The sequence below is a fragment of the Pituophis catenifer genome, unplaced genomic scaffold (assembly GCF_029215685.1).
Source record: "Pituophis catenifer annectens isolate HBS135680 unplaced genomic scaffold, rPitCat1.0.hap2 SCAF_10, whole genome shotgun sequence".
NCBI lineage: Eukaryota > Metazoa > Chordata > Lepidosauria > Squamata > Colubridae > Pituophis > Pituophis catenifer.
This window is the reverse complement of record NW_027256890.1, coordinates 22,036,220-22,061,339: the sequence shown is the minus strand read 5'-3', so window position 1 is coordinate 22,061,339 and position 25,120 is coordinate 22,036,220. Positions and strand designations below refer to the sequence as shown.

Here is a 25,120-nt window from a genome sequence, read left to right as displayed (position 1 = left end):
TTACTGTAAGTTCGAATCTCACCAGGCTCAAGGTTGACTCAGCCTTCCATCCTTTCTAAGGTAGATAAATTGAGGACCCAGTTGGTGGGGGCAATAAACTGACTTTGTATAAATATACAAAAGGATGAAGGCTATTGCTTAACGCACTGTAAGCCGCCCTGAGTCTCCGGAGAAGGGCGGCATATAAATCAAATTAAAAAAAAAAAAAAAAAAAAGGTTGTGAAAATACAGTGAGCACCGCTGGTAATCTTCGTACGGAACGAATAAAAAAAGGGATTCTCATCAAAACAGACTTTGTTTTTTTCCTCCCCGCACCCTATTCTGGAATCAAAACCGTCTTTCGTTATGTATTAGCTATATATTAAAAAAAAAAAATCCTCCTCTTCACATTTGTTCCTCTCTTCTTCTTCCCACCCCTTTTGGCTAAGAAATGAAGACATTTGGCTTTTCTGCCCCTACATTTTCTATTTCGATTAGACGTGCCGGGGTTATTTTTTTTCACACCTCCAAAGTCACAAGGTCTTTATTTCTTTGGGTTTGTTTGTTTTTTTTTCTCATAGTTTTATTTCGTTTCCATTGCGCGTCCCGACTCAGTGTGAGGTTGGTTAATTTGATGTGGCAACCCCGTGTTTCTTTAACTCATACATATTCAAACCTGAACACAGTTGAGGGGGGAGGAAAAAAAAAGCAAGAATATATATGGTATAGACCAGAGGTGGGTTCCAGCAGGTTCTGACCAGTTCTGGAGAACCGGTAGCGGAAATTTTGAGTAGTTCGGAGAACCGGTAGTCAAAATTCTGACTGGCCCCATCGCCATCTATTCTCTGCCTCCCGAATCCCAGATGATCAGGAGGAAATGGGAGATTTTGCAGTAACTTTCCCCTGGAGTGGGGTGGGAATGGAGATGTTACAGTATCCTTCCCTTGGAGTGGGGTGGGAATGGGGATTTTACAGTATCTTTCCCCTGGAGTGGGGTGGGAATGGGGATTTTGCAGTATCCTTCCCCCAGGAATGGGGAGGGAATGGGGATTTTGCAGTATCCTTCCCCTGGGGTGGGGAGGGAATGGGGATTTTACAGTATCCTTTCCCCAGGAGTGGGGAGGGAATGGGGATTTTGCAGTATCCTTCCCCTGCCATGCCCACCAAGCCACTGGGGAATTCTGGGAGTTGAAGTCCACCCCTCTTAAAGCATTTTGGATGGGGAATTTGGGAGTTGAAGTCCACCCATCTTAAAGCCTGCTGATTGGGGGATTTTGGGAGTTGAAGCCAACATCCTCTTAATGTTGCCCTATTGAAGAAACACTGCCTTAAATCTTCTCCAAGCATCTCCAAGGAAAAATAAGTCTTAAAATCCAACTCTATTGAATGGGGAAAGGGCACAGACGAGTCGCCCATTCTACCTAGAGCATCTGATCTTCTTGAATTATCTTTGCAAGTTGACTGTCAGGACTGCCAGCCATTTTTAAAGTAGCAGCTGTTCTTGTGGCCCAGGTCCCCAATTTGGGTCAATTTTAAAGGGGTTGAAATGGGGGGAGGGACAGGAGGGGAAGGGAGGCTGAATAAATACCCAGATTACAAGAAAAACAGAGGCTTTTGGAGAAGGGAAATGAGCTCTCTTCTCATAAACCAAGCTGTTACTGCTAGGAAAACTATGACTGTCAGCTTCGAATTCACACCCTGGTGTGAAAAAGGGTGTGAATTTTTTTTTTTTTTTTTAAAAAGCCCACACAGAGGGAGAAAAGCTGCCAGGCTTTTGATGCAGGTGGCTGTTGCAAAAAAGAAGATGAAGAAGAGGAGGGGGGGGAGGAGGAGGAGGAGGAGGAGGAGGAAGGAGGAGGAGGAAGAAGAAGGAGGAGGAGGAGGGGGGGAGGAGGAGGAGGAGGAGGAGGAGGAGGAGGAGGAGGAGGAGGAGGAGGAGAAGAAGAAGAAGAAGAAGAAGAAGAAGAAGAAGAAGAAGAAGAAGAAGAAGAAGAAGAAGAAGAAAAAGAAGAAGAAGAAGAAGAAGAAGAAGAAGAAGAAGAAGAAGAAGAAGAAGAAGAAGAAGAAGAAGAAGAAGAAGAAGAAGGCTCAGAAAATAGGGAGGAAAAAAAGAAAGCTTTAAGTGACAGATGGGAGAAAGAGCCAGCGAGACAGAGAGAGAGACAGAGAGAGAGTGACAGAGAGTGACAGAGAGAGACAGAAAGAGAGAGAGAGACAGAAAGAGAGAGAGTCACAGAATGAGAATGAGAGAGAGTAACAGTGATAGAGAGACTGACAGACAGAGACAGAGTGAGAGAGACAGAGAGAGAGACAGTGTGTATGTGTGAGAGAGAGAGAGAGATTATGTATGTGTGTGTGTGAGAGAGAGTGAGAGAGACAGAGAGAGATAGTGTGTGTGTGTGTGAGAGAGAGTGAGAGAGACAGATTATGTGTGTGAGAGAGAGAGAGACAGAGAGACAAAGAGAGAGTCAGAGTGACAGAGAGACAGAGAGAGAGGAGAAATAGAGAGCCTGGCTTTCAGGAAATCAGAGGGAAGAAGGGAACATCCCACAGACAGATAATCCTCGACTTACATCCATTCGTTTAGCGATGGTTTAAAAGTTTCAAGAGCACTGAAAAAAAGTGACTCATGAGTCACGACCGGTCCTCGCGCATACCACCACTGCAGCATCCCCAAGGTCGTAGGGTCAAAATTCAGGCCGCTTGCCAACTGGCATGGATGGATGACCATCCTGGAGTCACGTGAATAGCCGTTTGGGACCTTCCCAGCCGCCTTTCGACACGCAAAGTCGAGGAGGGAAGCCTGACAAGCGCAAACTCCACTTTGACCGTTGGGGCAAAAAAAAAAAAATCTCTTCCCACTTATGGCTATTTAACCATGTTGCTTGTATCTTTACAATTTATATTGTTTTTATTGTTTCCTAGTATGATTTGATTGCTTATTAGTATCCTGTGACTATCACTAAGTGTTGTATCTAATGATTCTTGACGAATATATTTTATTTTTTCTTTTTAGGTACACTGAGAGCATATGCACCAAAGACAAATTCCTCGTGTGTCCAATCACACTTGGCCAGTAAAGAATTCTATTCGGGGGTGGGCTGCTGGGGGTTCGCAGGGGTTCGAGAGAATCTCTAGCTACAATTCTGTGCAGTTCGGAGAACCCCCAAATCCCACTCCTGGCTGGCCCTGCCCACTCCACCCCTCCCCTTCCCTCCCAAGAGTCCCCACGTGGCCCGTTTGGATGCGAGGTAAGGGCAGAGCGCACATGGAGGCTCAGGGAGGGCAAAAAAACGGGCCTACTGGAAGTTCATTTCTGGCCTCCAGAGGGCCTCTGGAGCCTGGGGAGGCCATTTTCACCCATCCAGAGGCTCGAGGAAAGCCTCTGGAGCCTGGGGAGGGCAAACCCCTCCCCTGATGGTACAGGAGGCCAACTAGGCCACACCGACCCAGCAACAGGGCAGAAATTTTTGAAGCCCATCCGATTCTATTCTATTCCATTTTATTTTCTATTCTATTCCATTCCACATTCTATTCCCTATTCGATCCCATTCCATTCCATATTTTCCATTCCATTCCATTTTCTATTCTATTTACTATTCCATTCCATTTCATTCCATTCCATTTTCTATTCCATTCCATTTTTTCTATTCTATTCTATTCTATTCTATTCTATTCTATTCTATTCTATTCTATTCTATTCTATTCCATTCCATTCCATTCCATTCCATTCCATATTTTCCATTCCATTCCATTCCATTTACTATTCTATTTACTATTCCATTCCATTTCATTCCATTCCATTTTCTATTCCATTCCATTCCATTCCATTCCATTCCATTCCATTCCATTCCATTCCATTCCATATTTTCTATTCTATTCTATTCTATTCTATTCTATTCTATTCTATTCTATTCCATTCCATTCTATTCTATTCTATTCTATTCCATTCCATTCCATTCCATTCCATTCCATTCCATTCCATTCCATTCCATTCCATTCCATTCCATTCCATTCCATTCTACTTTCTCTACTTTCTATTTTCTGTTCTGTTCCTGTTAAACAGGGAATGCTCCTTTTCTTTAGTCGGCAGGATAAATATAATTTATTGAGCTGTTCTGGCCTCCTAACCTCTAACTGCTGTTCGGTCGCTAATTCTAACCTGGTCTCCCTGCGTGTGGGTTGTTGCTCCTTAACAGCCAACGGGAATCTTCTTTCTACATTTGAGCAGAGGTTACTTTTTCCGGCATTGGGACTCCTCTCCCCCAGTTCCCAGTCGCTGTGCTGAGACGGTCAAGAAAGACTGCGCTGAGATGGATGAGAGCTCGGGAGAGCTCCCCTCGGAGGCGGTTCATGTAGCTGCCAAGCCTTCGCTCACGGGCATGCTAATGTGGGCTGTGAGCAGCGGCTGGCTGATGCCTTCCTTGAGCACAAACACCTGCAGGGGAAAAAGAAGGTCAAGGGGAGACAAAAAGCCTTGGTGCCGCAGCAGACTAAAGCGCTGTTAAGTAGCACCAGCTGCCTGCAATGACTGCAAGTTCAAATCTCCCCACACTCAAGGTTGACTCAGCCTCCCATCCTTCCGAGGTAGGTAAAATGAGGACCCGGATTGTGGGGGCAATAAGCTGACTTTGTATAAAAAAAGAACACCGCTTGGGGGGGGGCGAAAGCCCTACTAAGCAGGTATATACAAAAGTATGAAGGCTATTGCTTAACGCATTGTAAGCTGCCCTGAGTCTCCGGAGAAGGGCGGCATATAAATCGAACCAATAAATAAATAAATAAATAAAGAAGAGGAGGGCGAATGGAATTGCTCCCTTTTGGAGCACAGAAAGCCAGGTGGGGTCCCCTGCAGAAGGAATTGGGGGTACCGAGATAAACAAACCCCCCCAAAAAGATGCGGAGACTCTGGAAAGAGTGCAGAGAAGAGCCAACTAAGAGGATTAGGGGACTGGAGGCTAAAACATAGGAAGAACGGTTGCAGGAACTGGGCATGGCTAGTTTAATGAAGAGAAGGACTAGGGGAGACATGACAGCAGTCTTCCAGTATCTCAGGGGCTGCCCCAAAGAAGAGGGAGTCAAGCTATTCTCCAAAGCCCCTGAGGGCAGGACAAGAAGCAACGGGTGGAAACTAATCGGTTTAACTAATCGGTGCCTTCCGCCGTGCCCTTAAAACTTTCTTTTTCCAGCAAGCCGGGCTAGCCTAACACTTTTTAAATGTTTTAATTGGTTTGTTACTGTTTTTAATTATGGGGCCAAATTTATATATATCTTTTAATGGTATTTTAATATTTGTAGTCTATGTTTTTATGTGGCTGTACATCGCCCTGATTCCTTAGGGAGAAGGGCGGTATACAAATAAATAAATAAATAAATAAATAAATAAATAAATAAATAAATAAATAAATAAATAAATAAATAATCAAGGAGAGAAGCAACTTAGAACGGAGGAATTTCCTGACAGTGAGAACAATTAACCAGTGGAACAACTTGCCTCCAGAAGTTGTGAATGCTCCAACACTGGAAGTTTTTAAGAAGAGGTTGGATAACCATTTGTCTGAAATGGTGTAGGGTTTCCTGCCTAAGGAGGAGGTTGGACTAGATGACCTCCAAGGTCCCTTCCAACTCTGTGATTCATTCCTTCCTTCCTTCCTTCCTTCCTTCCTTCCTTCCTTCCTTCCTTCCTTCCTTCCAACGCTTCAGTTTTTCTATTCTATTCTAAACCAGATTTCTCCCAACAGCTAAATAAAGAATGGGGGGGGAGGGGGCTTGGTGGGTTAATGTGGTGGTGGTGCAATGGTTAGAATGCAGTATCGCAGGCTAACTCTGCCAACTGCCAGCAGTTCAATCCTCCAGGGTGTCCCCCAAGGTCACGTGATCGCCTTTTGCAACCATTTCAAATAAATGGCTGTCGAATTTCTTCTTAAAAAACTCCAGTGTTGGAGTGCCCAAAACTTCTGTTCCACTGATTGATTGTTCTCACAGTCAGGAAGTCTCTCCTTAGTTCCAAGTTGCTTCTCTCTTTGATTAGTTTCCATCCATTAGTTTCTTGTCTTGCCTTCTGGTGCTTGGGAGAATATTTATTTATTGTTTATTTATTGGTTCGATTTATATGCCGCCCTTCTCCGGAGACTCAGGGCGTCTTACCATGCGTTAAGCAATAGCCTTCATACTTTTGTATATACCTGCTTAGTAGGGCTTTCGGCCCCCCCTAAGCGGTGTTCTTTTTTTATACAAAGTCAGCTTATTGCCCCCCACAATCCGGGTCCTCATTTTACCTACCTCGGAAGGATGGAAGGCTGAGTCAACCTTGAGCCTGGTGAGATTTGAACTTGCAGTAATTGTAAATATTGGAACTCTGCTATCATGTCACCCCAAGTCCTTCTTTTCATTAAACTTTCTTTTCTTTAAAGGGAAGGATTGGGGGCTTGAACAGGTGGGAAAAACCAATTTAAGGCCACCGACCTTGATAACATCCGAGATCGCTTGGTCACTGAGACACTCAACAAAAGTGGATAAAGGATAATTCAGTCCTGGGATCAACATCGGAGCCTGAAGAGAAAGTTGAAAAAAAAAAAAAAAGAGAAATAAATACAGATAATCCTCGATTTAACAAACATTTGTTTGTTTGATCATCAGAGGCTTTTTTTTTTTTTTTTACTTTCAAAAGCATTTTTTCGGCCAAAGAGGTTGTAGAAAAAATGTATTTATTTATTTATTCATTTATTTATTCATTATTTCGATTTATATATGCCGCCCTTCTCTGGAGACTCAGGGCGGCTTACAATGCGTTAAGCAATAGCCTTCCTACTTTTGTATATACCTGCTTAGTAGGGCTTTCGGCCCCCCCCAAGCGGTGTTCTTTTTTTTATACAAAGTCATCTTATTGCCCCCACAATCCGGGTCCTCATTTTACCTACCTCGGAAGGATGAAAGGCTGAGTCAACCTTTAAAATGCTTTTAAAAGTAAAAAAAAAAAAAAACAGCCTCTAATGATCGCGTGGCTCAGCTGGGCATGGGGGGGGCAGGGATTTTTGCTACCGGTTCTCCAAACCACCCGCCGCCATCGCTACCGGATCGGGTGATCCGATCTGAACCGGGAGCATTTCACCCCTGGGTTGCAGTATCACGTGATTTGCCATTTGCAAACTTCCTGGACGGTTCCAACGAGGAAAGCCAAAGGGAGGGGTGGGGGGGGGAAGCCAGAGAAGGGTGCAGTGTTACCTTGAAGAACGGACGTTCGACGGAATAATGGTTTTCATCGTAAATGAAACAAATGAGAAGATTTGCTATCGCACGATTCTCGGACATGTTCTGGAGATTAAGGCACAGTTTAAAAGTGGGGCCCATGCCCTGCACCTGGAGATGGGGAGGGGGAGGGGGAGGAAGAAGAGGAGGAAGAAGCCGCATTAAATAAGGACAAAGGACCTGGAGCAAGGAGAGACACCCCAAAAAACCCGCCCTAAGCCCAAAAGATAATTTGCATTTCAACTCTGGAAGGGTCAGAGAGAGAGAGGGAAAATGTTTTCAATTGTCCTAAATCCATGACGGCGAACCAATGTTTTATGTTTTAAAACAAAACATAAAACATAAATCCATCATCCATACAATTGCAAACAGTGTGTCGGTCGGTTACAAGTCTTTTGTGCTTCCTCACCATATTCATTACTTACTAATTATCTAATTTCTCATATTACCAGTCTAATAAATATCTTTGTAATATAATCCTCATTAATCGTTTATTTAACTATGGCTTTCCCCTCATTTCATCAAAAATTATTTTCAAATATTTATATTATAACATGCATTCCTTCATCCTAGATCAACTATAGTCATACAACTTTGCATTATATTTTGTATATTTCTACTGCTCTTATGTTATCCCCATTTCGTTTCCATGTTTTATTATCTAGCCATTGATAAAATAAATCCCATCTCTTATAATATTGTTTTATCTTCTTGTTCTCTAATTTCAAATGTCCGTTTGCTCATTTCAGCACATTCCATAATTTTCTTAATAACTTTCATCTTGCGTTGGCATTTTCTCGTTTTTCCAGTTTTTAGCAAACACAATTTTTGAGATGCGCAGGGGGGTGGGGTGCATGTGGGAGACGCGCGAGCATTCGCAGGGATCAGGAGTCATGAGCGATGTGAGAAGCGTGGGGGTGTGTGTGTGAGACGTCCCTACCCCCCCCCATGGCCTGTTTTTGAACCCAGGAAGCTCCCAGGAGTCTCCACGTGGCCCGTTTTGGATGCCAGGTAAGTGCAGGGCCTGCCCAGAGCCTGGGGAAGGTGAAAAACAGGCCTTCTGGAAGTCCAGAAATGGGCCTGTTTCCAGCCTCCGAAGGGCCTCCGGAGCCTGGGGGAGGCTATTTTCGCCCTCCAGGAGGCTCAAAGAAAGCCTCTGGAGCCTGGGGAGGGACGCCCGGCCGGTACGCTCCCATAGAGAGGGGCTCCTCCGGGTGCCGTCAGCCAAACAATGCCGACTGACGGCCCCCAGGGGTAGAGCCTTCTCTGTGGGGGCACCTACTATCTGGAACGAGCTCCCCCCGGAGATACGGAGGATCCCGGATCTGCGCACCTTCCGCCGCGCCTTAAAGACCTTACTATTTCACCAGGCCGGCCTGGCCTAATTTTCCCCCTCTTTTATAAAAGATTTTTAAAATTTTAAATATCTTTTAGTATTTATATATTCAATTTTAAATTGGTTTTAAAAGTTTGGGGTTTTAAATTTGTCAGGGCCAAAATTATTTAATTTGATTTTATTCTATTTTTTAAATTTTGTATTGTATGTGTTTTTATTGTTTGGCTGTGCACCGCCCTGAGTCCTTCGGGAGTAGGGCGGTATAGAAATCTAATAAATAAAATAAATAAATAAATAAATAAAATCAGGCCTCTCAGAAGTTCCAGAAGTCCAGAAATGGGCCTGTTTCCGGTCTCTGGAGGGTCTCTGGAGCCCAGGGGAGGCTGTTTTCGCCCTCCCGGAGGCTCGAGGAATAATTGCTACTGTTCGCCCAAACCGGTAGTAAAAAAAATGTTTAAAAAGTACGACAATCAGCTTTGCCGCACAATCTTTTTTTTTACTTTTTTTTTAACATTTTTTTACTATCGATCATCTGTGAGACAATCAGCTGTGCTTGATTGCCTGTGAAGTTCCTGCTTGTTGCAGGGGCCGTTTTGTGTGAAGTCCAGCTGCTTTTGCATTGTGTGTGTGTGTGTCAGTTGTGCAGCCACGCCCACCCAGTCACATGACCACAAGCCACTCCCACCAAGCCACGCCCACAGAAATTTTTTTGAATTTCACCACTGCTCTGAATGGCTTCCTCACCACGGCGTTCAGCTTGAGTGGCTCCTGCAGGGACTCTGAGATGGGGGTCATGCTGCACTCCAGCGCCCGGACGTAGGCACGGGCCGCCGTGAGACGGATGCGGCTGAGGTCTGTCTGAAAGACTTGGTGCATGGCTGGGAAAAGGGAAGAAGAGAGGAGGATGAATGGAAGGCAAGCGAAGGAGCTCTTCTATTTTAAACCCCCCCTTTACTAGATAGGTAGTCCTCGACTTACGACCACAACGGAGCCCCAAATTTCTGTTGCTAAGCTAAGCGAGACATTTGTTAAGTGAGCTTTGCCCCGTTTTACGACCTTTCTTGCCACCGTTATTAAGTGAATCACTGCAGTTGTTCAGTTAGGAAACATGGTTGTTAAGTGAATCCGGCTTCCTTACGGAGTTTGCTTGTCAGAAGGTCGCCGAAGGGGAATCGTTGTGTCCCCGGGACACTGAAAACGGTCACAAATACGAGTCAGTTGCCAAATATCTGAATTTGGATCCTGGAGCCATGGGCTGCTGCAACGGTTGTTAAGTGTGAAAAATGGTCATAAGTCACTCTTTTCAGTGCCATTCAATGTCTCCTGGTGATTGGCCCAAAGTCATCCAGCCAGCTTCCATGTGTAAGGCGGGACTAGAACTCACCATCACCTGGTGATTGGCCCAAAGTCACCCAGCCAGCTTCCATGTGTAAGGCGGGACTAGAACTCACCATCTCCTGGTGATTGGGCCTAAGTCACCTAGCCAGCTTCCATGTGTAAGGCAGGACTAGAATTCACCATCACCTGGTGATTGGCCCAAAGTTAGGCCAACTGACCTTCATACCTAAGGCAGGACTAGAACTCACTGTCTCCTAATGATTCAAAATACCCAACTGGCTTTCATGCCTAAGGCAGGATTAGAACTCATAATCTCCTAGTCACCCAGCAGGTTTTTGTGCCTGAAGTGGGACTAGAATTCAGGACCACCCAGTTTCTAATCGAGCACTTTCCCTGGACAAGAAAGTGAGAGATGGACCCTGGATTCTGCTTACCCACTCCACATTCTCGTTCCCGCAGTGTCTGGTCCACGTAGAGTTTTGTTTTCTTGGGCACGTTGAGTTTGGTGCTCTGGGCAATAGGAACACCGGCCGTGGCATCCCCCTTATGGAAAGTGCTGGTGCGTTTCAAGATCTTGATGATAAGACCCCCACCTGGAGAAGATATAAAAGTTGGAAGTGGGACGGGCAGACTCAAGGCATCATGGACACTGATTTTGAGACTTTAGAAAGGGTGCAGAGAAGAGCAACCAGGATGATGAGGGGACTGGAGGCTAAAACATAGAATAACAGAGTTAGAAGGGACCTTGTAGGTCATCTAGTCCAACCTAAGCAGGAGACCCTACACCATTTCTGAAAGATGGCTGTCCAATCTCTTCTTGAAAGCTTCCAGGAATGAAGCTCTCACAACTTTTGAAGGCATCTTCTGTTTTATGGGTTGATTGTTCTCACTGTCAGAAAATTCCTCCTCATTTCCAGGTTGAATCTCTCCTTGTTCAGTTTCCATCCATTATTCCTTGTCTGGCCTGCTTTGGAAAATAGCTGGACCCCCTTCCTCCTCTCTGGGGCAGCCCCTCAAATATTGGAAGATGCTCTCCTGTCTCCTCTGGTCCTTCTCTTCCCTAGACTAGCCAGGCCCAGTTCCTGCAACCGTTCATTCTATGTTTTAGCCTCCAGTCTGAATCTATCTAAGATGCTCAAAGACCTGAAGACTAAAACATACGATGAACGGTTGCAGGAACTGGGCCTGGCTAGTCTAGTGAAGAGAATGTCAGGGCATTTATTAATCCCATGTTTGGCTCTGGGACTAATTACCCTGGTTTAGAGGAGATGGGTCGTGGCTTAATCCAAGTTGTCAATAATCTGAAAAGAAACTCGAGGAAGGTTTCTAATAAAACTCATTTATTTGTTATAAAGAAAATAAAACACCTCACTAACTAAGAAAAGTTAATTGTTACATTTTTGAAAATAATTTTCCTGCCGGTCCAAAGACAGACCTTGCTGGCAGGAGAACAAAGGAAAAAAATGGCTATATCTATGCTTGAGCAAGATATGGGAGATAACTTAAATTTTTCAAAAAGCGCCATATTGTCTTCTTGCTCAGAGCCAAAGACACTCCCCCTGGTGGATTCTGTGTCAGGCCAATTAAGGCAAAGAGCACTGCATACGTCACATGAAAGTCTCCCTGATCAAGTTACACATGTCTTACATAACCATCCTCTGCTACCAGTTGTCAGGGTAATTAGTCCCAGAGCCAAACATGGGATTAATAAATGCCCTGACAACGAAGGACCAGGGGAGACATGATAGCTGTCTTCCAATATTTGAGGGGCTGCCACAGAGAGGAGGAAGGGGGTCAAGCTATTTTCCAAAGCACCCGAAGGCCAGACAAGGAATGATGGATGGGAACCAATCAAGGAGAGATTCAACCTGGAAATAAGGAGGAATTTCCTGACAGTGAGAACAATCAACCCATGGAACAGAAGTTGCATTCAAAGTTGTGGGAGCTTCATCCCTGGAGGCTTCCAAGAAAAGACTGGACTGCCATTTGTCAGAAATGGGGTAGGGTCTCCTGCTTGGGTAAGGGGTTGGACTAGATGACCTACAAGGTCCCTTCCAACTCTATTAAAGAAATCTGTTAAAGGAAGGCTAGCTGTCCTGCTCCCGTGAATGACGAAAAGGCTTAAGCAGCCAGCTTCACCAGGCCAGGGAAAAAAATGAGAGGCTGCGTTTGGCCAACAGCACCCACATTCTGGCCAGAGAGAAGTTCCATGGGGCTGGGCTGCAGCACGAGTCCGAAAGCTCGGAAGACAAAACCTCCGGTCCCGTGGACCGACCCAGATCGGATCCCGAACCTAGCTCGTTTACATTCACACCTTTGGTTGTCATGATGAGGGTGTTGTCCTCTCGTCCGTAGTGGCCGAAAGCGATGCTGGTGACGACGTCCTGCCAAGAATCAGGAAACAAGGAAAACTGGTCAGTGACGAAGGAGTGAAATTGGAAACCCCGAGAGGGAGATGAGCTGCATATTTTCACTGGATCCTTCCAAGCCGAAGTGGGACGTCATATGTTTAAGAGGCTTTCTCGGTAGTCCTCGACTTACGACCCTCATGGAGCCTGCCGTGAGAGTCATCACTTGCGATGGTCATGAAACCGGGACATCGCACGCCGGACCCCATTTTGCAACCTATTGTTTTCGTGGTGGTCATTAAGCAAATCGCTGCAGCCATTAAATGAATCGGCACTTGTTAAGCCAAAGCCATTCCAGGATTTATAACCGCAACTGAGCCCCAAATTTCTGCTCTTAAGTGAACAGTTTGTTAAGTGGGCTTTGCCAGATGTCGTTAAGCGAATCACTGCCATGGGTAAAATTAAGTCACACGGTTGTTATTACCCACTGTTGTAAGTCGAGGACTACCTGAGTTTCCCCACCCAAAACCAGAAGTAAACGCAGGTTTTCAGCAAAGCTATTGTAAAAATCGTGGTCACATGACCTTGGGAGGCTGCAAATAGATGCAGTTGCGGGCCTGTTGCCAAAGCAACTAACATGCGATCACACATCACAGCTGCCAAACCAAGTCCTTAAGTACCTTTTGGCTGGGAGTTCGGGTGTTATGCATCTGTTGCAGCTTCAAACGGCCTCTAAGGGATTGGATTTACTGTGTTTCCCTGAAAATAAGACCGGGTCTTATATTAATTTTTTGCTCCAAAAGACACATTAAGGCTTATTTTCCGGTTAGGTCTTATTTTGGGGGAAATACGGTATTAAATGCATCCATCTGGCTGACAATCTTAACTGGGGCTTATTTTTGGGGTAGGGCTTATATTACGAGCATCCTGAAAAAGCATGCTAGGGTTTATTTTCCGGTTGGGTCTTATTTTCGGGGAGGTCTTATTATTTTGGGGGAGCATGGAGCAAGATGGGGCTCCTCTTGCCGTCTTACCTGATTTCCAGCTCTGTGTTTAAATATTTTCAGGGAGGGCTTATTTTTGGGGGGGAGGAGGCTTATTTTAGCACATGCGCTCAAAAGCCCGATTGGGCTTATTATCAGGGGAGGTCTTATTTTTGAGGAAACAGGGTAAAGGTTCCCCTCGCACATATGTGCTAATTGTTCCCGACTCTAGGGGGTGGTGCTCATCTCCGTTTCAAAGCCGAAGAGCCAGCGCTGTCCGAAGACGTCTCCGTGGTCATGTGGCCGGCATGACTAAACGCCAAAGGCGCACGGAACGCTGTTCCCTTCCCACCAAAGGTGGTCCCTGTTTTTCTACTTGCAATTTTTTTACGTGCTTTCGAACTGCTAGGTTGGCAGAAGCTGGGACAAGTCACGGGAGCTCACCCCCATTACGCGGCACTAGGGATTCGAACCGCTGAACTGCCGACCTTTCTGATCGACAAGCTGTGTCTTAGCCGCTGAGCTACCTCATCCCCTGTAGATGAGTAGAAGTATATAGATTTAAGGCCTGTTTCGGACCCCCTGTAATATTAATTCGCAAAATGAGCAACGAGGTGGAAGTCTAGGCAGCTGCAAAGGAAGTGGGTTGGCATAAACTTGATAGGATGCCCACAAATATTTCCGAAGCTTGGAATCTTACCGGCACCTGGATGACGTTGACGAGGTTCTTATCCCGATAAACATGAATTTCCCTGTTGGCCAGCGACACCAATACAGCCTGGAAATTTTGCAATTTCTCATCCATGAGGCCCAAAGTGATAGGGGTCGCCGACAATGTCACCGCCCAGAGTTTCTTCCCCTGGTACAAGAAGAGGTGTGAGTGTGTGTGTCAGAAAATCACAGGGGCTCCTGCTTGAGCTGGGGGTTGGACTAGATGACCTCCAAGGTCCCTTGTAAACTGCGCTCCTCTGTATTCCTTCGCTTCCTGGAGGAGTTTGGGCAGAGCAACACTGCCCCCTTCAGGATTGTTCAAAGGCATTGCAGAAGAATATAGAGGGAAGTCTTAGGACTTCACCACCACAATGGAGCATGGATTTCTGTCACTGTGAAGCGAGACGTAGGTTAAATGAGTTGTGTTCGTAAATTGAATCACCCACCACACGACCGGACTCCATTTTACTTTAAATACGTGTCACAACCATCAATGTGCGACACCTGCCGGCACGTGATTTATTGAGCTTTTCAACCATGGATAAATCCAAGAAAAGAAAAGTTTCAGAAGAAAACAGAACATTTAATCCAACTACATATGCTAGTTTTGTGGCCACTCGAGCAATAGTCAGGCACGGGAAGGGTTTTTGTGGCTCCCGGTGTTTTCTTTTCTGTGGGAAACGGGTTTGAATGGCTCTTTGAGTGTTTAAGGTTGCCGACCCCTGAACTAGGGAGCACAGTGTATGTTTTTGCATATGTATAGATCTCCTTTTTAATGCTTCGTTTGTAAATAAGCAAGCTTTTTATTGCGGTCAGAGACCAAATTAAAATACACATAGAAGGGGAGTATATTATACAAATATAGATAGACCATGTGATAGTACACCATCTACTGCCTCAGATACAATCCGTACTGTCAATACTAGTGATCCTCTGCTGTAGGGGTTACCCGTCTCTTCGTTTGGTCTTTGTGGGCATTTTGTTTAAATTTAAAGTTTGTATTTTAATTTTTTTTGAATAAAAATAAAATTAAAAGCGAATCTAGCTGCTATGAACCCCAGCTATGTTCTGATGGCAAATGTGGTTTGCTTTTCACACGGTGCCCCGGATTAAGAGAGCCGCTAAGCTCTGCGCAACCACCCTCGCAGCAACAATTTTGCCCACGGGCACAAGTCGCTACCCCTAACCTTCTGGTTGTAGCCTCGCAGCGTCTCATCTGAGCAAGCCACCATGATATTCTTCTGGACTCGAACCAAACCCACGGCCTGGGAGCTCAGTTCGATGCAGTATTTGGGCCGCTTGGAGTCCCTGTGTGGAAAAATAAAACAGGGGAAAAAATTCACGGATGGAGCAGGGGGACATGGTTACAATGGGTCAGAAAATGCAAAAATCTAAGTGCCTCTTATCAATCAACAAGGAGGCTACAAGCCAAAGTTTCTCAAACTTGGCAACTTTAAAGATGGGTGGAATTCAGCTCCCAGAATTCCCTAGCCAGCATGCTTTAAATAGGTGGATTTCAATTCCCAGAACTCCCTAGCCAGCATGCTTTAAATAGGTGGACTTCGATTCCCAGAATCCCCCAGCCAGCATGCTTTAAGATGGGTGGAATTCAGCTCCCAGAATTCCCTAGTCAGCATGCTTTAAATAGGTGGATTTCAATTCCCAGAACTCCCTAGCCAGCATGCTTTAAATAGGTGGACTTCGATTCCCAGAATCCCCCAGCCAGCATGCTTTAAGATGGGTGGAATTCAGCTCCCAGAATTCCCTAGCCAGCATGCTTTAAATAGGTGGATTTCAATTCCCAGAACTCCCTAGCCAGCATGCTTTAAATAGGTGGACTTCGATTCCCAGAATCCCCCAGCCAGCATGCTTTAAGATGGGTGGAATTCAGCTCCCAGAATTCCCTAGCCAGCATGCTTTAAATAGGTGGATTTCAATTCCCAGAACTCCCTAGCCAGCATGCTTTAAATAGGTGGACTTCGATTCCCAGAATCCCCCAGCCAGCATGCTTTAAGATGGGTGGAATTCAGCTCCCAGAATTCCCTAGTCAGCATGCTTTAAATAGGTGGATTTCAATTCCCAGAACTCCCTAGCCAGCATGCTTTAAATAGGTGGACTTCGATTCCCAGAATCCCCCAGCCAGCATGCTTTAAGATGGGTGGAATTCAGCTCCCAGAATTCCCTAGCCAGCATGCTTTAAATAGGTGGATTTCAATTCCCAGAACTCCCTAGCCAGCATGCTTTAAATAGGTGGACTTCGATTCCCAGAATCCCCCAGCCAGCATGCTTTAAGATGGGTGGAATTCAGCTCCCAGAATTCCCTAGTCAGCATGCTTTAAATAGGTGGACTTTGACTCCCAGAATTCCCTAGTCAGCATGCTTTAAATAGGTGGACTTTGACTCCCAGAATTCCCTAGTCAGCATGCTTTAAATAGGTGGACTTTGACTCCCAGAATTCCCTAGTCAGCATGCTTTAAATAGGTGGACTTTGACTCCCAGAATTCCCTAGTCAGCATGCTTTAAATAGGTGGACTTCGATTCCCAGAATTCCCCAACCAGTATGTTTTAAGATATCTGGACATCAATTCCCATAATTCCCTAGCCAACACACTTTAAAAGATGTCTGGACTTCAACTCCCAGAATTCTCCAGCAGCATGCTTTGATGTGTGAACTTCAACTCTCAGAATTCCCCAGCCAGCATGCTTTAAGACTGGTGGACTTCAACTCCCAGAATTCCATGGCTGGCTAGGGTGTTCTGGGAGTTGAAGTCCACCCATCTTCAAGCTGCCAAGGTCGTGAAACTCTTGATTTATTGTCTGCTTTCCCTTCCATTCTTTTCCCACTGTGCCACAATCTCTCATAATACGGCCATCTTACACCAATTACGGCTTTTCTAAAATATCGTGTTTATTATGGGATGCTCTGGGAAGTGGCTGATGTCCGTGGCTTGAATGTACTTCATCTACCGTCTGCTCCGGAGCAGGTCCTTTGCCGCTGGTGGGATCACATACCTGCGAAGGATGTAAATGCTACCATTCCGACATGCCACGGTGAGATAGTATTCCACGTCAAACTGGCCTGCGATGTCCAGAAAGGCGGGCACACTTGGTATGGCCACCTACAAGGGGAAAAGAGAGCCCTGGGTTTGGTTGGACTTCTGCCTGCGAAACCTGGGAGGGAGGACGGGACACGATAGCCGAATTCTCACACTACATCCAACCGGGTAATTTTAGCTTGGCGTAGTTACCTTCGCCATAGCTTGTTAAACCGGATTAGTGTTAATTCAGGGTTGGTTTTTTTTTTTTTCTAACGTGGCCTGTTGGGTTGATACAAGATCGGATTCAAGAGATGGTCGGGACCCCAAAGGTAGGTTAGTCGTGTAAACAGGTTAGGTGGGTTGTGTGGAGGAGATGAGGGGGAAGGAAGGGTCTTGGATGCTTCATAGAATAGGGAAAGCCAACCTTGGCAGCTTTAAGACCGGTGGGCTTCCAACTCCCAGAATTCACCCGCCAGTCAGACATTTTAAAGCATGTTGGCTGAGGAATTCTGGGAATCGAAGTCCACACACCTTGAAGGATGCTGACGAGGGAATTCTGGGAGTTGAAATCGAGATATCTTAAAAACATGCTGGCTGGGGAATTCTGGGAACTGAATTCTGAGACGTTCTGAAAACGTCTGGAAGTGGAAAATATGGTGACTAGGGAATTCTGGGAGTTGAAATCCAGATATCTTAAAGCATGCTGGCTGGGGAATTCTGGGAGTTGAAATCCAGATATCTTAAAGCATACTGGCTGGGGGATTCTGGAAGTGGAAGTCCACCCCTCTTAAAGCATGCTGGCTAGGGAATTCTGGGAGTTGAAATCCAGATATCTTAAAACATGCTGGCTGGGGAATTCTGGGAGTTGAAATCCAGATATCTTAAAAACATGCTGGCTGGGGGATTCTGGGACTTGAAATCCAGACATCTTAAAGCATAGTGGCTGGGGAATTCTGGAAGTGGAAGTCCACCCCTCTTAAAGCATGCTGGCTGGGGGATTCTGGGAGTTGAAATTCACCCACCTTAAAATATGGTGACTAGGGAATTCTGGGTTGGGTTATTATTTTTGCCAATATATTTGACAGGAGGAAGGAGGGCATACCATATCGCAAAGGGGGTACACACGGTATGCAAAATTCAGGTGTAGAGCCTCACTTTTGATAAGATGGTGAAGGCTTCGGGGTCCAGGATCAGGATTTCCATGTTCTCCGTCCCGACCACCAAGCAGCTGATCGCGTCCTCCTCCACCCGGTTCTTCTTCAGAGTGGCCATACAGGTGATCACCGTCTGAAAAAAAAAAACCCACAGTAGCCCAGAAAAATAAAGAAGGCATTTTATTCCATTAACCAGCCAACTGAATTAGAGGTAGTCCTCGACTTACGACCACATTTCCATCGTTAAGCAAGATATTTGCTAACTGAGTCTTGCCCCATTTTACGGCCTTCCTTGCCACAGGTGTTAAGTGAATCATCACGCTTGTTAAATGAGTAATGAAGTTGGCTAAGAGAAGCTGGCTTCCCCGTTGACTTCGCTCATCGGAAGGCCACAAAAGGGGAACGTGTGACCCAAGCACGCCACTACCGTCGTAAATATGAGTCGCTTGCCAAGCGTCTGAATTTTGATCCCGCGATCAGGGGGATGCTGCAAAGGTTGTAACTATGAAAAACGGTCGTAAATCAGCTTTTTAAAAAAATAATTATTTCTTTTTTACCATTTTCACATTATATACATATGTCTGGATCATTTTGCTTATATAACAATACTTTTCCGTTCCTAATTTCTACCTCTTATTATCCAACCAACTTCGAAAATACTCTGTATTTTTTTCAGTGCCGTCGTAACTTTCTGGGTTGTTTTTTTTTTAATTTATTTTTAAACAAATATATAAAAAAAATAAAATAAAAAACCGTCTTCAATTACAAATACAAACAGTGTGTCGGTTGGTTACAAGCCCTTTGTGCATCTTCACCCTATTCATATATATCCGTGTATTATTATCCTCATTAATCATATGTTTAACCATGGCTGTTTCTTCCTTCGTTTCATACAAAAGAGTCTAAAATTTGAGTTAATTTGTATTATGCCATTCATTTCATCCTCTTAAATCATTCCAATAATAATACATCTTTATATTATATTTGAATATAATTCTACATTCCTTGCATTAGAAAATCTCTGCCTTATTTCATTTCCATGTCTTTTTATCTAACCACTGATAAAATAGGTCCCATATCTTGTAGTATTGTTTATCTTTTTGTTCTCTAATTTCAAATGTCAATTTACTCATTTCTGCACATTCCATTATTTTCTTTATAACTTCCTCTTGCGTTGGCATTTTCTCATTTTTCCCATTTTTAGCAAACACAATTCTAGCCGCTGTTAATACATTCACAATCAAATATCTCAATTCTCCATTGTATATTTCAGGTACAATCCCCAATAAAAAATGCCGTCGTAACTTTGAATGGTCACTAAACCAACTCCGCTGTTAGATTCAAGAGTACGGACCTGACGTTTGATGGGCAGGAATTTATGCTGGTTCACAAAGGGCTCCATCTCAGGGAGGTCGAGGGTCAGGAACCTATGGAGAAGAGAAAAGGCGGTGAGAGAAACAGAGGCAGTCCTCGACTTACAACAGCCCGTTTAGTGACCACTCAAAGCTACGACAGTGCAATTCACTTAACAACGGTGGCCAGGAAGGGGGTAAAACGGGGCGGCATTCCTTCGACAATGGTCTTGCTCAGCGACAGACTTTTGGGGCTAAATCCTGGTTGAAAGTCGAGGACTTCCGATATAGATTCCCAGGTCAAGAAGTACCACCCCCCCAAAAAAGAGAGCACATTTCCCACAACTGGTGTGATGTTCCACGCAAGCCAACACCTCCAATGTGAGACGCTCACCTCAAAGACTGCACCGAGAGGGGCATTTCGGCATTTTCTCTGGGAAGGAAGAAGAGAAGACATCTGTTAGAATGAGCTACGGATACAGCGAAGAGCCAAGAGGACTTCACCACTCAAATTCAAGCTGAACCTGGACGCCTCTAGAAGTTGTGGATGCTCCAACATTGGACATTTTTAAGAAGAGACTGGACAACCATTTTTTCCGAAATGGGACAGGGTTTCCTGCCTGGGCAGGGGGTGGGACTAGAAGGCCTCCAAGGTCCCTTCCGACTCTGTTATTCCTTCGTTCCTCCCTCCCTCTCTCTTTTTCTCCTTCTTTTCCTCCTCCTCTTTCTTCATTCTTCCTTCTCTTTTTTCCTTCCTTTCTTCCTTTCCTTCCTCCCTCCCTCTTTTTCTCCTTCTCTTTTCCTCCTCCTTTCTTCTTCATCCTTCCTTCTTTTTTCCTTCCTTCCTTCCTTCCCTCCCTCCCTTTTTCTTTTTCTCCTTTCTTCTTCATCCTTCCTTCCTTTCCTCCCTCCCTCCCCTTTTTCTCCTTCTCTTTTCCTCCTCCTCTTTCTTCTTCATCCTTCTCTTTTTTCCTTCCTTCCTCCCTCCCTCCCTCCCCACCTCCCAGAAAAGGTTTTTAAGAAGAGACTGGACAATCATTTGTCTGAAGTGATGGAAGATATCTTCAAAGTTGCTAAAGGCTGAGAAACACTGTTTTAAACAATCCGCTGCCCATTTCCTGTCTATATTTCTGCAACCCCGTCCCTCACCAACCACCAAAAAATGGATCGGAAGAACAGACAATTCACCTTGTGTGGGGTCAAGATTCTCTTACCTGATAGCTTCCAGCATCTCTTTCATTGACAAAAGATCAACCTTGTCCTGTGCGGAGAGAGAGAGAGAGAGAGAGAGAAAAGGCACATAATGAAACCCCCAGGATTATGCTTATAATGAGCCACGGTGGCGCAGTGGTTAGAGTGCGGTACTGCAGGCTACTTCTGCTGTCTGCCTGCAATTTGGCAGTTCGAATCTCACCAGGTTCAAGGTTTGACTCAGCCTTCCATCCTTCCAAGGTGGGTAAAATGAGGGCCCAGATTGTTGGAGGCAAGAGGCTGACTGTGTAAAACCGCTTAGAGAGGGCTGTAAAAGCACTGTTGAAGCGGAATATAAGTGCTATAAGAGGGGTGGTTATTTAAGTCTCTTTTTTGGGATAAACAAAAAACCTGAATTGAATCGGATATTTTATTTGGCCAAGTTGTGATTACACCCACAAGGAATTTGTCTCCGGTGCAGAAGAACTCAGCATACATGCAAAAAAAGAGGAGGAGGTGGAGGTGGAGGAAGAGGTGGAAGAGGAAGGAGTCAAGGTGGAGAACATATCTAGCACACCTACTTCCTCTTATTTTCCCCACAACAGCAATCCTGTGAGGTGGGATGGGTTGGCAAAGAGTGATAGGCCCAGCCAGCTTTCATTTGTAAGGCAGGACTAGAACTCACCATCTCCTGGTGATTGGCCCAAAGTCACCTAGCTGGCTTTCATTCCTAAGGCAGGACTAGAACTCACTGTCTCCTGGTGACTGGCCCAAAGACACCCAGCCAGCTTTGATTCCTAAGGCAGGACTAGAACTCACCATCCCCTGGTAACTGGCCCAAAGTCAGCCAGCCGGCTTTCATGCCTAAGGCAGGACTAGAACTCACTGTCTCCTTGTTTTTAGCCTGGTGCCTTAACCACTACTAAATCAAGCTGGCTCATTCAAGCTGTCATCAACAGACTCTTTTAAGAAGAAGAAAAAAGACACCCCCACCCCTCCCAAAAGAGCAGGACCATAAGATTCAAAACTTGGCATCTTTGTGCCACTCAAATGCGTTCATTTAAAACCTGGGGGTTTTTTTCTCTCTCTCTCTCCCCTCACCTCCTTTGCCTGATCCCAGACCACTTTCTCCATCGGGTTGGGCTCCATCGGCGGCAGAGTAAACTTGAAGTAGGGACGCAGGTTCTTGTAGACGTAGATGTACGGCCCAGAAGCCACAGCCAGGGCTGGCATGCGTGGCTCGTGTAGCTCCATCAGAAAGGAAACCACGCTCGTGGGTAAATCCGGCAGGGTGTTTTCACTCAAGACAGTAGTACCCTGGTAGACCTTCAACTTCATCTCGTGGCCCGTCGAGCCAAAATTGCCCACCACTAACTGCAGCAGAGAGAGAGAGAGAGAGAGAGAGAGAGAGAGAGAGAGAGAGAGAGAGAACAAATATAACATGATTGGCTTCTTTAAATCATCACCAAGGTGGATACAAATTGTCCTCCACTTATGACGAGTTGCTTAGCGACTGTTCAAAATTACAACAGACTGAAAAAAATATACTATATATTCAGGTCATCTTTGATTTCCAATCGTTTGTTTAGCGCCCACTAAGTGCTAAAAAGGGGTTGTGGATTTATATCCTGGATGGAAATGGGAAACGTTGGCTAGGGATTTTCTATCTACGATAGGGATATTTTCTTTTACCTTGTGGTCTCCATCCCCATGCAGGTCAGCCAGAGCTAGAAGAAAATTAACAGTCAATGAGAGGACAATTGTATATAAGCTTATCAAAGCCTACCAAGAGCAGACAGAGGGAATCCTGGAATATGTTCTAGAGCTGAAAGTTGAACTGCAAAGTCTCTGGTGCCCTCTGAAGTTAGTTCTTTCCTTGCAGACGTTTTATTATCCAAGTAGGTAACATCATCAGCACAAATGAGTGTGGGGTTCTTATCACTCTCTCTTTTCTTTTTGCTTTCTTTTCCATTCAGGTCTATTATTTTCTGTTCTATTCTGTTTCCCATTCTATTCTACGTTCCATTCCATTCCATTTTATTATCCCGCCTTTTATGTATATTTAAAACTCAGGGCAGCAAGCATGTTTAATACTCTTTCATTTTCCTATTTTCCCACAACAACCCTGTGAGGTTGATTGGGCTATGAGACAGAGACTGGCCCAAAGACACCCAGCTGGCTTTCATGCCTAAGGCAGGATGAGTTTTAAAACTCGCTGTTTCCTGATTTCTAAGCCAGGACCACCACGACACTAAAAATAGCTTGCACTGCCAGTTTAGACACATAGAATGTGGATGGAAGGGACCACGGAGGTCATTTAGTCCAACCCCTTATTCAAGCCATTCTGGATAGTCGAGTCTCTTCTTGAAAACCTCCAATGTTGGAGCACCCACCATGACTTCTAGAGTCCACTCCACCCCTCCCCAAAAATTGGAAAGAACAGGGGGAAAAAGGATCTCAAACTTACTGACACACGAGGAAAAGGTGTGCAAATTGGCAACTGGATCGTAGTAGGCATCCAGCCATTTGGAACTGGTGCGAACACTGCTGGCAACCACAGAAAAAAAAAATGAAAAGCAAAAAAAGTTATATTTTAACATGGCAGATCAGTGTTTCACAACCTTGGTAGCTTGACGACAGGTGGACTTCCTTTCCCAGAATCCCCCAGCCAGCATGCTTTAAGATAGGAAGACTTCAATTGCTGGCTGGGGGATTCTGGGAAAGGAAGTCCACGCATCTTAAAACATGCTGGTTGTAGTCTACCCATCTTCAAGCATGCTGGCTGGGGGATTCTGGGAGTTGTAGTCCACCCATATTAAAGCAAGCTGGCTGGGGAATTCTGGGAGTTGTAGTCCACACATCTTAAAACATGCTGGCTGGGAATTATGGGAGTTGTAATCCACCCATTTTAATACATGCTGTCTGGGAATTATGGGAGTTGTAATCCACCCATCTTCAAGCAGGCTGGCTGGGAATTCTGGGAGTTGTAGTCCACCCATCTTCAAGTTGCCAAGGTTGAGAAATACGATGGTAGTTTTAATGCAGAGCTAAATTCTCAAGGAGCCTCCTTTCCATACAAATGGAATCCCCAGCCCCTAAAAGCGGACCCAGAAGGAGGAAAATGAGTGAGAATTGGTTCCTTTTCTCATCCCCCTCACAACATTTTTCTGCCCTGAAGGGCTGTGCTCGCTATAATCCCTGATTGGATGCCGTTGTTTCCCGGGCGTTTGTTTACCCGTCGCCGGCGCCTCCAGAAGACGCAGCCATCGCCATGGCCCTGGAAACCTTCCCTGCTAGGCCGCGAAGCCCGTTGCCATGGAAACCCCACGACGGGCAATGGGTGCAACGCGAAAAGGAGTCCCCGCCTGCGAAAGCCCGTTGCTATGGGAAACCCCCACGGCGCGCAATGGGCGCATCGCGAAAATGAGTCCTCCCCTCAACAGGCTCATAAACTTCCAAAAAGTTAAGAGTGACCCGCACCGGGAAGCTTCCGAGACCGACTTCACATTTTCCTTTTGTCTTGTCTGCCAGCCCTTGAAATAAGGCAGCGCTCTCCAAACAACTTGTGGACTTCAATTCCCAGAATTCCTCAGCCAGTTATGCTAACTGGGGAATTCTGGGAGTTGAAGTCCACAAGTCTTAAAATTGACAAGTTTGGAGAACCCTGAAATAATGTTTAAAAAGTTTGGTTGACCGTGTGGACAGATTACTTATTCTGATCCTTTTGGGTTTGGGGTATCCCAACATTTATTGGGGGGGGATCTACAGTGATTCATACACAGAGTCAATCCTGGGATTCACAGCCAGCAAGGGGGTAAACCCCTTTAAAAAAATAAAAGTGTGCAATGAATTAGTTGCATTTCCAAATTTGGAATTTAATAAAGAATTGGCTGGAAGAAATTTTGACAACAAATATAGAAGTCAAACCGGAGTTTTTCTTATTGGGAATTATAGAAAGAAAATATAAGAAAGATACAATGATCTATTGCTGCATATACTCCCGGCGGCACAGATAGCCTTCGCTCAAAAATGGAAAGAGAAAGGTATTCCAACTGAAGAGGAAATATTACTGAAAATCTTTTAACTGTGCAGAAATGGACAGACTCACTTTGGAACTCAAGGATAAAAGCGAAACCGGGAAAATCCGGGAACAATTTTATGATTGGATAGATAACAAGAGGGCAGCCAAGACAAATGTACAGTGTTAGAATAAAAATATAGATGTTATTATAGATAAATGTATGTTTAGAGATGAATAAATATATAGAAATAAGGGAAAAATTATTAATATTAGATTATGTTTAAATAATGAACAAAGTTTCATTATAAACTATATGTTTATGTGAGTACTAATATTATTGCAAAGTGACGGAAGATGTTTGGAACCTGTGACGTCATATCTATGTCCAATTAAAATAATCCAGTGGCATTACTGCTTAAGA

General features: G+C 44.9%; 1 protein-coding gene across 2 annotated transcripts; it reads right to left on the bottom strand.

Annotated features, from left to right (window-relative positions):
* Nucleotides 1-4,057: 4,057 nt before the first annotated feature.
* On the bottom strand, nt 4,058-23,958 carry BBS1 (Bardet-Biedl syndrome 1). 2 transcript variants are annotated; one of them, XM_070950494.1, is made up of 18 exons: nt 23,914-23,958; nt 23,146-23,222; nt 22,371-22,405; nt 21,780-22,052; nt 20,702-20,748; nt 19,882-19,920; nt 19,490-19,562; nt 18,137-18,268; nt 16,956-17,062; nt 15,131-15,251; nt 13,933-14,091; nt 12,216-12,285; nt 10,336-10,494; nt 9,308-9,441; nt 7,204-7,338; nt 6,445-6,531; nt 4,329-4,417; nt 4,058-4,296 (listed from the first exon to the last, which is right to left on the bottom strand). In XM_070950494.1, the coding sequence occupies exons 1-17, from the start codon at nt 23,949-23,951 to the stop codon at nt 4,331-4,333; spliced, it is 1,773 nt and encodes a 590-aa protein (XP_070806595.1). In that variant the 5' UTR covers nt 23,952-23,958; the 3' UTR covers nt 4,058-4,296; nt 4,329-4,330. The 2 variants fall into 2 exon arrangements, with proteins under 2 accessions (XP_070806595.1, XP_070806594.1); XM_070950493.1 differs by having other exon boundaries at nt 4,058-4,417.
* Between the last annotated feature and the right edge of the window lie 1,162 nt (nt 23,959-25,120).

Excerpts from the sequence above, each read along its gene's own strand:
- BBS1 (XM_070950493.1), bottom strand. The coding sequence starts at position 23,951 with ATGGCGATGGCTGCGTCTTCTGGAGGCGCCGGCGACGG. Across the intron at positions 22,053-22,370 it reads ATGGGGATGGAGACCACAAG|TTAGTGGTGGGCAATTTTGG; the intron begins GTAAAAGAAAAT and ends TCTCTGCTGCAG. Across the intron at positions 9,442-10,335 it reads GGAACGAGAATGTGGAGTGG|CCATGCACCAAGTCTTTCAG; the intron begins GTAAGCAGAATC and ends CCCTTTTCCCAG.